Source organism: Capricornis sumatraensis, chromosome 3 (genome assembly GCF_032405125.1).
Source record: "Capricornis sumatraensis isolate serow.1 chromosome 3, serow.2, whole genome shotgun sequence".
NCBI lineage: Eukaryota > Metazoa > Chordata > Mammalia > Artiodactyla > Bovidae > Capricornis > Capricornis sumatraensis.
Genome location: NC_091071.1, coordinates 175,250,565 through 175,263,606, shown reverse-complemented (window position 1 = coordinate 175,263,606; position 13,042 = coordinate 175,250,565). Strand labels below are relative to the sequence as shown.

At 60.6% G+C, this 13,042-nt stretch overlaps 1 protein-coding gene across 1 annotated transcript in view; it reads right to left on the bottom strand.

Annotated features, from left to right (window-relative positions):
* Positions 1-13,042, bottom strand: part of HSPG2 (heparan sulfate proteoglycan 2) — a 110,350-nt gene that overhangs the window by 40,513 nt on the left and 56,795 nt on the right. The window contains exons 22-36 of the mRNA XM_068967048.1: positions 12,888-13,028; positions 12,589-12,765; positions 12,303-12,482; positions 12,078-12,196; positions 11,082-11,193; positions 10,814-10,927; positions 10,601-10,728; positions 10,108-10,194; positions 9,561-9,610; positions 9,149-9,246; positions 8,728-8,868; positions 8,183-8,374; positions 2,248-2,340; positions 1,858-1,938; positions 1,425-1,655 (exon numbers count right to left, since the gene is read on the bottom strand). Of these exons, the coding sequence (XP_068823149.1) occupies positions 1,425-1,655; positions 1,858-1,938; positions 2,248-2,340; positions 8,183-8,374; positions 8,728-8,868; positions 9,149-9,246; positions 9,561-9,610; positions 10,108-10,194; positions 10,601-10,728; positions 10,814-10,927; positions 11,082-11,193; positions 12,078-12,196; positions 12,303-12,482; positions 12,589-12,765; positions 12,888-13,028 (1,944 nt within the window). The remainder of the gene's footprint in view (positions 1-1,424; positions 1,656-1,857; positions 1,939-2,247; positions 2,341-8,182; positions 8,375-8,727; positions 8,869-9,148; positions 9,247-9,560; positions 9,611-10,107; positions 10,195-10,600; positions 10,729-10,813; positions 10,928-11,081; positions 11,194-12,077; positions 12,197-12,302; positions 12,483-12,588; positions 12,766-12,887; positions 13,029-13,042) is intronic.

Here is a 13,042-nt window from a genome sequence, read left to right as displayed (position 1 = left end):
GAGAACAATGCATTTCTATTCGCTGCCGCTTCTTTGAAATCTCTCCAGGCCCTCCCTCCCCGACCATTTCAAAGGGATGTTTATAAATCTGTTTTGTTTCACTGCGGAAAATATGCACCAAGGATTCTGCCTTCTCTGGGAGTTCTCCTTCAAAATGTGTTGCTTCACCAAAAAAAAAAGTGTTGTTTCATAACGTCAAGGGACATGAAGCTCATCTCCTGGATGTGAACGTTCCTGTGGCCACAGCAAACGTGCACAGGCACAAAGCTGTAGGGACACGGGCTTCTCACCGGGACTTCCTGAGTTGGGCTGGGGAAGCTGGCTGTTTGACCTCCCTGGTGCCCACCTGGCATCGCAGCGCTCCCCACTCCCCTCCCGCGATCCCCCTTCCCCCCTTCCACACCCACTCATCCAGTGTTAAGCGGTTGCCTGCTCTGTGCCTGCGGATTCAGGGGTGAGCGGTCAGCGCAGGCCCTGCCCTCACGTTCAGTCTCCAGCCGAGCCCTGTAGATGTTCTTGGAGTCCCTCCAACCGTCTGTCCTCCCTTCCACTCCCCAGCGCCCTTCCCTCCCAGTCGAGCTCCCTGTCTCTCCCCTGGCCCCATCCATCTCAGTCACGGTGGGCAGAGGAATTTTCCTGGGGCCCAGTCCCAACCCCAGCGTTCCTCTGCAGCTTGGCAGTAGTCCCTGCTGGGGAAGCCTTACTCCAGGTCTGAAGAAGTGTGCCCCCCAGCTTCCCAGGGGTGACCCTTCTGCATTACAGGCTCTGTCCCCACACATCCCTCCTGACACTTCAGTGTATTCTGTCCTCCTGCCTAGAAGCCTCCTTCCATCCATGCTGTTCACCACTCGGAGGCATCTCCAGGCTCTGCTTTGGGCTAACTCTGGGTGTCTCCGTTTGTCTCCATGTCTCTGGGGAGCACCCTGAGAGGGCGAGCTGAGTCTTAACTCTGCAGAGTGTAGCTGCATGCCCTTGGGAAAGTCACACACCTTTCAGAGCCTCATTTTATAAAAATAATCTGTTAAAAGGGGACAAGTATACCTCTCTCAGCGCTGTTGGGAAGAACATATGCCCTGTCGCCGAGCATATTAAAGTTACGATGGTGATCACGTGTGTGCGTGCTAAGTCGCTTCAGTCGTGTTCAACTCTGAGACCCTATGGACCATAGCCCACCAGGCTCCTCTGTCCGTGGGGTTTTCCAGGCAAGAATACTGGAGTGGGTTGCCGTGTCCTCCTCCAGGAGGTCTTCCTGACCCAGGGATCGAACCTGGGTCTCTCACGCCTCTCTTGCATTGACAGGCGGGTTCTTTACCACTAGTGCCACCTGGGAAGTCCCATGGTGCTCACAGGCTGTGGAAATCCCAGCTGACCTCTTGCGGACCCAGCTGTGCTGGTGCAGAGGCAGCTGGGTGGGCCACACTCACCTGGCAGGACAAGCCGACGTAGCCCGGGGGGCAGCGGCATTCCTCCACCTCCAGGGCCCGGGGTCCCTCGGAGGGGCCTGGCTGGGCGACCTCAAGGCTGACCCCGCTGATGCTGGCTGCCAACGGCATGGAGGAGAACGTGGCCCGGACCAGGAGCTCGTCCAGGTCAGCCAGCGCCATCAGGAGGTGCTCACGGGTGGCTGGCTGCCCGTCGGGCCGGTGCCAGAATTCCTGGGTTGGGGGGACAACAGCAGATGAAGGTGAGGGCTTGGCCCTGCAGCACCCCCACCCAAAACCCCTGCCTCCTAGGCACTGGCTGAGGACAGTGAGCTGAGGACCAGGGTGGAGTAAGAGGCACGGAAAGCTGGCGTCAAAGCCGGGCTCCAAAGCAGGCTGGGGAGGGTCAGACACGGTGTGGCCGAGTGCCTCTCACCTCTCGGAAAACGACCTCGTAGCTCCTCCTCTCTGGGCCCTGCAGCGCTGGCTGGGAGGCTACCAGCATGATGTTGTTGCCCTGGGGAGACACCAGCAGGATTGGAGGGGAACCAAAGGGCTCTTGGGTACAGTAGGACCTCCCCCAGCCCCAGCCTGCCATCTCCCCAACCTCCCAAGCTCCTGTGCCCTAAGGAGTCAGGTACAGGCCCTGGAGCCGGGCCTCGGCCTCTGTAGTATCCAGACACATGGTGAGTGGGGACATGGGCCTAACCAGGGGGTGGGTGCTGGGCCAGCTGAGCGCTGGACTGAAAGGGCAGAAACATCAAGGATGCCCCCTGGCCTCCGCTGCCCCTCTTCTTCCCCCCTGGCGTGGGAGCCCCGTGCTCACCGTGATCTGGACGTCAGGGTCAGAGAGTGGGCTGCCTTGGGCCCCCGCCGTGTAGGACAGGGTGTACCGCAGTTTCCCGCCATAGGCCGCCACCTGCAAGAGGCAAGCCCTGCAGTCGCACCCTGACTCTGCCCTCCTCTGGGATCTGCGTGACCCGACAGGTGAGGGGACGGAGGCTCAGAAGGCCTTTCTGCCCCTGTGCTGTCCCCCGAGCCAACCAGAGGCCCGTGGTCACCTAGCCGACTGGACACCCATCAGTTCCCTCAGTCTCAAATCTGGGGGCAGCGTGCCCCTGAGAAGCCTCTATTCTGTCTTGTAGGTTCCCCCTTTCCCGCGGTCTCTTGATCCCAGCAAACAAGCTCTAAGTCCCTTCCAATAATGGAATTTCTCATAAAGCAGACAGGGGTAATGACCGTGAGCACCACGGGAGGGTGCAGAAGGCTCACAAGTTTTCAGCCACGGCAGGGGCAGCAGGGGCGGCTGACGGCCCCTCAGAACTCCTGCTGTCTGGGTAGGCGGCTTCTGTTTGCTCAGAATCCATGTCCCCCGTTTTTGCAAACTGCAGTCCTGGTTTCCTCCAGAGGAAGCTACGTCCTACGGGCAGGCTGTGTGGTCTGAGGGGCCCGCCCGCTCCTCCTCTGCAGGGGCGACCTGAGCCAGGCCTGGCCAGTCCGTATATTCCACCACTTCCCTTCTCTGCTCCATGAACCTGGCATGAACACGTGAACCTGGCATGTCCACTCTGCTGGAACAGAAAATCTCCCCTGACTAGTCAGATCGGACGCTAGAGGATGGTGCCAAGCGAGATAAAGTCCTAATGAGTCCCTGGATCCAGCCATGCCTGATACCAGATACCCTTGGGTTCTGTAGTTGCAGGAGCTGACAGATTCTTTGTTGCAGACAAGCCCACTAGACTTGGCCTTCCCACTGCTCACAACTGGAAGAGTCCTTCTGTTTGCTGCTGGGGGCTTCCCGTGTGAGCAGCCAAGACCCCAGCTCTGCCCCACACGACTTCCCTTTCTCTCTCTGCCTCCAGGGCAGATGCCTGGATCAACGCCACACGGCGTCAGGCCTAGTCCATTTGTTCATTTGTGTTCATTCAGATGGCAAGCATTTAATAAACAGCTACTGACGACATGCCAGGCCCTGGGCTACACAGGCCCTGAGGACGTTCTCCACAAGTTCAGGCTGAGGGAAGGATTTATGGGCATAACCAGATAACCATGAAACAGCTGCCTTCCCATTTTCTTTGGATGCCAGCAAGTTCACTGCTATGTCTAAGATCAAGCTACAGGCGGTAGAGGAGGGCAGCTAAGGGAGTAGGCTCTGTGGTCTAACACGGGGGTTCAAGTCCAGCTGTACTGTTTGAACAGCCTTGGACACGTCACTTAATTTCTCTGAGCCCACCTTGCCTCTCATGGAAATGGGAATAAAAATAATATTAATACGTATGTTAAAAGGTAGAATGAGGATTAAGTAATAAAGGCCACATAAAACCCGGCACTCAGCACAGAGTCGGCGGAGCCCACAGCCTCAATGCTACCTGGCTCCTCTCTGAACTAGTTCCACGCTGGTTCCAGCAGATTTTTCCTATCTTCATTTCCCCCTGGACCAAACTGTCTTGTCTTCTTCTCTGAATGTTACTTTATTGCCTATTTTCTGTATTCTTAAAAGGCACCCTAAATCACTTTTGGAACAATACAAACACAAATGGCATGCTAGAACTTCCCCAGTGGTCCAGCGGTTAAGTGTCTGCCTGCCAGTGCAGGGGATGGTCCCTGCTCTGGAAAGATTCCACACGCCGTGGGGCAACTGAGTCAGTGGACCACAACTGCTGAGCCCATGCACTAGAGCCCCTACTCTGCAGCAGGAGAAGCCCGTACACAATACAGAGACCCTTGGAGAGCAAGAAGACCCAACCAGTCAGTCCTAAAGGAAATCAGTCCTGAATATTCCCTGGAAGGACTGATGCTGAAGCTGAAGCTCCGGTACTTTGGTCACCTGATGCGAAGAACTGACTCTTTGGAAAAGACCCTGATGCTGGGAAAGATTGAAGGCGGGAGGAGAAGGGGATGACAGAGGATGAGATGGTGGGATGGCATCATCGACTCAATGGACATGAGTTTGAGCAAGCTCTGGGAGGTGGTGAAGGACAGGGAAGAAGCCTGGTTCGCTGCAGTCCATGGGGTCGCAAAGGGCCGGACACGACTGAGCGGCGGAACGACAGCGATGCAGCACGTGGTAAGTACTTAATGCTCCCGAGTGAATAAATACCGCCCGGTAGCCAGGCCAGTGACCTGGGGACAGGGTAAAGGCAGACCAAAGAAGACGTGTCTTGCCTCCCGGTTCAGAGAGGGGCCTATGGCTCGCTGAAGGGTAAGGGCTGCGCTGGGTCCAACCTCAGGACTGCTTGGGCCTGAGCGTGGATCTCTGCTCTGGGATTTGGTCTACCCAACTGTGTCATGAAAGGTCTTGACAAGGGGCCCTCTGATATTTCAAGATCTGATGACACCCCATCCACCCCTCTGCAAATCCTTGTTACCTTGTTCCCCAGGAAGGTTCTGGGCAGCTGCCAATAATAGAGGCTTTCAGGAAGCAGAGGGAAGCCTTTGTAGGAGAGAGAGAACTACAACAGAAGGACAGGCGGTGAGAGTGGATGCAGCCGGCCAGGGGCCAAGGCGGCAGAGGCGGGCCGACGGGGCGAGCACAGAGCCGGGAGGGAGGCCCGCCCCGCCCCGCCCCTGCAGCAAGGCCCAGGCCCTGCCCTCAGGACAGCTTGCTCCCCGCCGGTCTGGGTCCGGACGTTCTGCGGCTCTCGCCGGCCGCGGCTTGGGTCGATATCTGCTCCTATCTGGCACTGTGTCCCCTGCGGACCCCAGGATGATTGACGGGGCACCCCAGAGAACGTTTTTAAAATTTAGTGGCTATTCTGGTGTGGATTTAAAAATGCAAAACTAGCATAAATGAGCTGGTGCAGGATTGGTGTAAAGAAAAAAAAATTGGAATAAATATCTGTCCAAGTAGGGTGCAGAAACGGGCAGAATTTGTGACGCTGGTTCAGCGACAACTGAAGTCTAGTCCAACATGGTGCTTGGGGGAGGGGTCCCTCGGTGGGTGACTTGGCACGTACCTGCGCGCCCACTGCAGAAGACAGAGAAGCAGAGAAGGCAGAGGAGGAGGAAGGGGAGGCGGAGGGGGAGGAGGGCGGAGCTGCTCGCAGAGCAGCTGCAGGCTGGGGATGGGGCGAGAGTCTCTGGGGAGGGGCCGGGGGGTGGGCAGCAAAGCTGGAGAGGAGCTGCCAGATTTCAGCATCCATCCGCCTTTGGGCCTCATCCACCTGGGAGACCAGGAGAAGGGAGACGGAGGAGAGGAGCAGGGGGCCAGAAAGGACCCGGGGTCCCGGGCCCGCCCACTGCCCACTCCCGTGGCCTCTGTTCCCACACGTGGACGCCTGATGCTCCGCCTCCCGTCTCTGCTGCCCTTTCGCTCCTCGAGAGGCTGGTGCAGCCAGCTGGGGGGGGTGGGGGGGCGCCCAGGCTATGGGGAGAAGCTCAGACAGTGACCTGGCAAGAGAGGGGGGCAGACAGCTCTGCCCAAGCTCGGGCTAGAGGGGCCGAAGGCAGGCCCAGGGCCATGCGTACTAGGGAGATGGCTCCCTGGGTCTCATGCTCCAGGCAGGCCATGGTAACCCGCCCAAGCCACTCGCAGCTCGGCAATGCCTCTCAAGGAACACTGCAGTGGTCCAGGCATCAGGCTGGGGCCTGGCCTGGGGCAAAGTGACTCGGGAAAGCCAGGGGCTCAGCCCCAAGCTCCTACTTGGAACTCTGCTCTCCAGGTTCCTCCCCGGGGCCCTAGACACAGCCGCTCCCCGGGCAGGCCTTGAGTTACCTGTGAGAGCTGCTGTGCCCGGCCCTTGCCCTGTGGGGGCCCCAGGATCCTCCCAGTGGTCATGGCTGCCCGCAACTGCTCCTCTGAGAGGGACGTGCGGTTCTGATGGGCAGAGGGCACAGGCCAGCTCAGGACCACCCCCCGCCCCCACCCAGAGCCCCAGAGCTGGAGCCCTGGGGAGCGTCCTCTCCCCATGGACATGGCGGCCAGGAAGGCCCACCCGGGCTGGGGAGCAAGATGCATGCGTGCCTCTGCAGGCTGGCACACAGAGGTTCACTCCAGGCCGCAGGGGCGCTGTCCACACAGAGGGCTGATGGAGGCTGCTTGGGAGGCGGTGCTGGGGTAGCCCGGTGGGCCAGGGGCCGCCAGCTGGTGTCCCTGCCTACCAGCCAGCACTCTGGCCACAGACGGCAGCACTGGGACCCGAGCACACAGGGGAAGCACCCTCCCGGCTCTCACTCCTGACATCGCAGGGCTTGGGTGCAGCCCTGCCCCGGCTGTGGGCCATCAGGCACCACCTGGGCCCATGCGTGCCCACATTGTCTGGAGTGCCGGGCATCTCTCCATGCGGGGCGGAGGGTGTCCAAGAACACATCATGCCCAGGTCACATCATGGTCACACCACTCAGATCACAGGCCTACCTGGTGAGCCCGTTGCATCCGAGCAAAATATGCCTCCCTCTGTGGGGCACAGGGAAATGCCAGGACAGGGCGTTAGAGAGAGACCAGGGAGAGAGAGAGAGAGCAAGGTCTGGGAGCTGCAGGGAGGCAGACACCGTGGCCAGGAAAGGAAAAGAAGGGAGAAGAGACTAGAAGGAAGCCAGTCCTGGGAGGAGTCTGGCATCCATGAGTCTGTCCAAGCAGGGACAGAGCAGCCTCAGAACCATCCGTCCTAAGTGTCCCTGACTTTCCTAGGACCCTGGGCTGGGGGACACATCTGCTTGAACGCCGGCTTCAACCAGCAGGCGACGCCTGAACCAAGACCCGCTTTCCCTGGGTGTGGCCAGGTGGCCTGGACTGCTCACGGAGCGCATTTAGGTGGCCACCCTGGAGTCCACCCCAAGAACCGGAGCCCCACAGCACCTCCCTCACCATCGTCCCATCATCTCTGCACTAGGCCATGACTCCGCAGGAGCCAAGCCTGTGAGCACCTGTGACTACTGCAGTATTTAAGGGTGGCCTCTGAGCTGGCTGGGTAAAGAATCCGCCTGCAGTGCGGGAGACCTGGCTTCGATCTCTGGGTTGGGAAGATCCCCTGGAGAAGGGAAAGGCTACCCACTCCCGTTTTCTGGCCTGGAGAATTCCACTGACTGTACAGTCCATGGGGTCACAAAGACTCGGATGCAACTGAGCGACTTTCACTTTCACTTTTTCTGAGCTGGTTTGCATCCCAGCATTGCCATCTTCAGGCTGTAGGAGCCCAGGCAAGTTCCCTAACCTCTCACCCCAGTTTCCTCATTAATGCAAAAGGGCAGCAGTTGTCCTTAGCTCATAAGTTGTGACTTTCGACCTGTACTGGGTTGGCCGAAACATCTTTCCATAACATTTTACAGAAAAACCAAACGAGTTTTCTGGCCGATCCGATACAAGGGCTCACAATTGCACCCAGCACAGGAGAAGAGCTCAAAAACATGACCTATGATAAGAACACCCAACACCAAGCACAGGGCGAATTCCGCAGGAGCGAATGAATGAAACTGAAACCGCGTCTCATTTGTCCTTGTGTTGCCCAGGGCCTCGCCCAGGACCTGCTGGTTGACTAATTGTGCAAAAGGTAATAATCATTAACCGGCGAGCACTTACTATGTGCCAGAAACGAGCTCTCATCCACCGAGCTGCCCTAGAGCCGAGGTTTATCACCAGGCAGCCCAGGGCTGGGTTGAGACCTGTCTGACTTCCAAAGGCAGCAGCCACAACGTGGCTGTCGCCTGCCCGCCGGCCCACACCGCTCTGAGGCCAGCTCGTGTCTGCGTCCCTGCTGCCCAGGGCCTGGCTCAGAGCTGGCGATCGGGGAGGGTGGTCTGCCAGGCCCTGCAGCGCGTCCCACCTTGTCTCCCTGGTACGTCTCCGGGAGCTGCCAGTAGAAGGACTCGTGGCCAAGCTGGGCGAAGTTGCCAAAAGAGAGCTGGGTGCCCTCAGGCACGGGTTCCACGGTGAAGCCTCCAGTCAAGCGGCTATTCCGCTGCGGGTTCACCAGGGCAAAGCCTTGGAAGTCCCCGGGGGCAAAGCGGGTGGAGATCTGATGGCAGAAAAAGGATGGGAGGTCAATCTGGGCCCCAGGGAGGCTCCTGGGTGGGGGAGGGGCACGGGAGGGCCCTGGAGTGGAGAATGGGGGCCTGGTAGAATCGGGGCTGGGACAGAAGTCACGGGGGGATGGAGACCATGTCTGGGGGGAGGAGGGAAGGCTGGGATAGGGGCTGACCTGAGCAATAATGGGGCAGTGGGGGGCCTGAGGGGGAGTGGCGGGGGTGGCTGGGACCTGCGCTTACGTGGGCAGTGATGGAGGCATGGGAACAGGGATCGGCACCAGTGATGAACCAGGAGAGGCAGGCAGCAGGCCCCCCTGGGCTAAGGGCACGTCCGGGCTCTTACCAGCTGGCGCGTGTAGGAGGAGCTGGCGCACTGCTGGGTGACACCCATGCAGAAGCAGGGCAGGCAGCCGTCCGGGTTGCTGGCGCTCAGGTGGAAGTGGTGGGGCCGGCACTGGCTGCAGGTGAGGCCTTCCACCTGGGCCTGCAGGACGGACAGAAAGGCGGGCAGGGAGCCTGGATGGGTCTCTTGCACGGCTGGCAGCCTTTGAGGCCAGTCTTCCCAGCCGTTCCCGGGGGTTCGGGGGGGCCCTGCTGCCCCCAGGCCGAGGCTCCAGCTCCCATCGGATGCTGCCTGACACCTCGAGCCCCGAGCAGGGGGGCAGGGGCCCAGGGACAGCCCCGAAGGCTGGGTGGCAGGGAAGGCCCGGCGGCCGTCCTGGCCGCGAGCCGGGGCCTCGTGGAGGGCAGGGGTTGGGACTGACCTTGCACTGGCACTGCCCAGCAGCGTTACACTGGTCGCTGACGCTGCCCTGGGGGTCACAGCCACAACCGATCTGCTCCGGCAACTGGCCGTCGCTTCCTAAGGGGGAGGGAAGCCGCCACAGCTGGAACCCCAAACCTACCATGAAGCATCCCCATTTCCACCACCCTCCGGGCATCACATTCCACCCGAGCGAACGAGTGTTTGCTTCTGAACACCCGCCACGCGCAGGTATCGGACACATTCACAGACGCCCTCTGGGGTGGGTGGGCCTTTTATGACCCCCATTTTAAAAAGAAGCCAAGGTCCGGAGAGGTAAAGTCACATTCCCTATGTTGAAGGAGAACAAAGGCTCTGTCCTAGCTCCACGCCCAAGGTGGCCAGATCCCCAAAGCCTCCCCAAGCCTACTCACTTTGACAGTGCTGGCCTTGGCTGGGGTTGCCGTAATAACCTGGTGCACACCTGCGGTGAGAGAAGGTGCTGGGTGAATAGAGGGAAGAATCACTGGGCTGTGCTGGGAGCCCTGTACTGGACTCAGTGATCTCCGAGTGCTGGACAAACCAATTAGCCTACCTCACCCACTGCACAGATGGAGAAGTACTGGGGAGAAGAGGGGCAGGGACAGGCCACAGGCCATGGAACCAGTGAGATCAGCAGGGTCAGGCCTCGAGCCCAGGACTTTCAGCCAGAATGAGGGGTTTCTGGGAAGACTTTGGCCTCACTGGGGATGGGAGAGCTGGGAGGTGGGGGTGAACTGCAGGTCGAGATCTCTGAGGGCCTCAAATGCCAGGCGAAATGTTCAGGCTCTTGGGGGTGGGCGCAGGGGCGCTATCCCCTGGGGGCCTGTGTGAGGCAGAGTTGGGGGCTTCTGCTCCCTCCTGCTCAGGAGAGCTGGGCCCAGCCCACTTCCAAGGGCAGCCCCTCCTGCAAACTCCCGACTCTGCCCACACCCGCCTCACCTCTCACAGTGACGCCCGCTGTGACCTGGGGAACACGCATCACAGGTGGGGTGGCCGTCTGTGTCCAGAAAGCAAGTGTGGGTGGCTCTGCGGAGGTAGGGGGTGAATTTCCAGTTAGAAGGTCAGCAGCTCTTCCTTTGGGCCCAGGGCAGGAGGGTGAGGAGGAGGGGCCACTTGAATTAACACCTCCTGAGAGCCAGCTACGTGCCAGGGTCTGCACTGAGAGTTCCGTGGCTTCATCTCAGGCTCATAGTAGGGGCCAAGGTGTGTGTGTGTTGGGGGGGTAATGGGGGGGTACATCATTATGCCCATTTCACAGGTGAGGAAGTTGAGGCCTAGAGAGGGAAGTGTATCTCATACAAAGTGACACCGTGAGGAAGCGGTAAGGCCAGGGTTTAACCACTGCCTCTCAGGAGGGCCTGGGAGGAAGGGAACCTGGGACAGAGCAATGGACATTTCGGGAAGGGCAGGTGCAGGCAGGGGCTGGACGCACTGGCCGGTAGCAGGCGCTCCGTGGCAGGGGCACGGCTGGCAGTCGTGTGGTGTCCCACGCTGGGCGTCCCCGTAGTACCCGGGCTGGCACTGCTCACACCGGGGGCCCTCTGTATGGTGCTGACATTCCTGGGGCAGGCAGACAGTGGGGTGGAGGCTGGGCCCCTGGAGGCCACAGACGCCTGGGGTAGGAGGGAAAGGGGGTGGGGCTCACCTGGCAGGCGCCTGTCTCGGGCTCGCAGACCTCGGTGTGGCCGTGGCAGCTGCAGCGTTCACAGGTGCCCAGGTAGAGGCCGCTGGGCATGCGTGTGTAGCCTGCATCACAGTCCTGGGCACAGCCAGAGGGGCTTCCTCAGGGTCTGCTCTGGGTTGGGACCGCCGGATGGCCGGGGTGGGCTTGGGGAGGTGGGCGAGCTAAAGGAGGAGCCAGAGCACCACCGTGGAGGGGGCTGGCTGGACAGGTGGGTGGGGCCCGGGCTCACCTGGCAGGACGGACCACGGTACCCAGGCGGGCAGGCACACTGCTCCACCTCCAGCGCAGGGTCCTGGCCGGTGTCCTCAGGCACGGCCACGTCCATGCTGATGCCGGAGACCCTGGGGGTGGCGCGACCCCGGAGTGAATGAGCACTCTTGCTGCACCTCTGCGCAGTCCCCGGGGTCCTACCCGTGATCACCTCGCTAATCCTCCTGGCAGCCCTGCCGCGATGCTGCTGGGGCCCCGTCCAACTCTCTCTACCTGGTGTCCATCCCTCAGCAGCTGCAAGGACTGAGGCAAAGGGCTTATACCCGCAACTTTCTTCAGGGAGTGAGCCTTCCTCACCAGGAGAGGTCCCACCAACCGACTCCCTTAGGGGGACCAATGACAGACTGGCCCAGGGCACAAAGGCCCCTCTGGCTCATGCAGGATGACTCTGCAGTGCTCTGTGGTGATGAGACCCAAGCTGGTCTCTACCTGAAACCGCTCCCTTGCTGGCCACTTCCTCCTCCTGTCTCCCTTCCTCCCAGGTTCTCCTTGCCAATGACTTAAATCCCCATCTCTGGCTTTGCTCCTTGGGAACTCCACCTCAGACAAGCCTTATGGCAGAGGAAGTACTATAATCTCCGTTTTGCTGCTGCTGTTGTTTAGTTGCTAAGTCGTGTCCTACTCTTTTGCGACCCCATGAACTGTAGCCTGCCAGGCTCCTCTGTCCACGGGATTTCCCAGGCAAGAATACTGGAGCAGGTTGCCATTTCCTTCTGCAGGGGAGCTTCCCGATCCAGGGATCGAAACTGTGTCTCCTGCATTGGCAGGCAGGTTCTTTACCACTGAGCTACCTGGGAAGCCCTACCATCTACATTTCACAGATGAGAAAATGAGGCACAAAAAGGCTGCAGAGCCGGAAAGAGGCAGAGCTGGCAGTCCGCCTGCCCCGCGTTGCACCGCTGAGCCTGGAGCCACCAACAGTCCCTTCCTGCCCTCCCGCCCTGGCCCCGGACACCTGCTCTCAGCTGGCCGCTGGGTGTGGGATGCCTGGACCAGGAGGCTGTCGATGTCCGCTAATGCCATCAGCAGGTGCTCCCGCGTGGCCGGCTGCCCGTCAGGCCGCTGCCACGCTTGCTGCCAAAGAAAGAGCTTATGGGCTGCAGTCCCTGACATCCGGACACCCCTGAGTGAGGGGCGCAGGGAGCCCCCCTGGAGGTCTCCTGGGACCAGAGCTGCTCACCTCCCAGAAGGGCACGGTGAAGGTGCTAGGCTGGCCGGAGCTGGGCTCCTGGGAGGTGTGGTGCTCCAAGACGATGTTATTGCCCTGCAGGACCACCAGCGGCTGCCCATGCAGGGGCGCAGAGCCAGGCTGGGGCCGCTGGGTCACCGTAAAGCGCAGCTCTCCGCCATAGGAAGTCACCTGGGACCCAAGGGGGAAGGCACTCAGCTGGGGCCCCCATCCTGGGGTCCTGCCGCTGCTCGGGCCACAGCCTCTTCCTCAAAGGCCCCAGGCAGCCCCTGCCCACCTTGTCCCCCAGGAAGCGTGGAGGGAGGCTCCAGAAGTAGGGCCCAGGTGGCAGGCTGTGGAAGGAGGAGAAGACCAGTTCCCCGGGCGAGGGCGACGAGATGCCCTCGCTGGCATTGTGGGTGCCCGTGGGGTTGGTCAGGCTGAACCGAGTGGGCTCCTCGGAGGCCCCCAGCACCTGGTAGAGGTGGGAGAAGAGGCCGGGATGGGGGCCGTGGCCTGCCACTTGGCCCTGGGTCCACCCATCCCTGGGCTCGGCGGGCCCGCCCGCCTGGCCAGCCCCGCCCCTCGCCTAGGTACCTGGGCACGGCGCCAGGAGGAGCTGGTGCACTGGCGACTGACGCCCATGCAGAAGCACTTGAGGCAGCCGTCGGGGTTGCGGGCGCTCAGGTGGAAAGAGCCGGCCACACACTCGTTGCAAAGGCGTCCCACCACGTTGTTCTGCAGGGACAGAG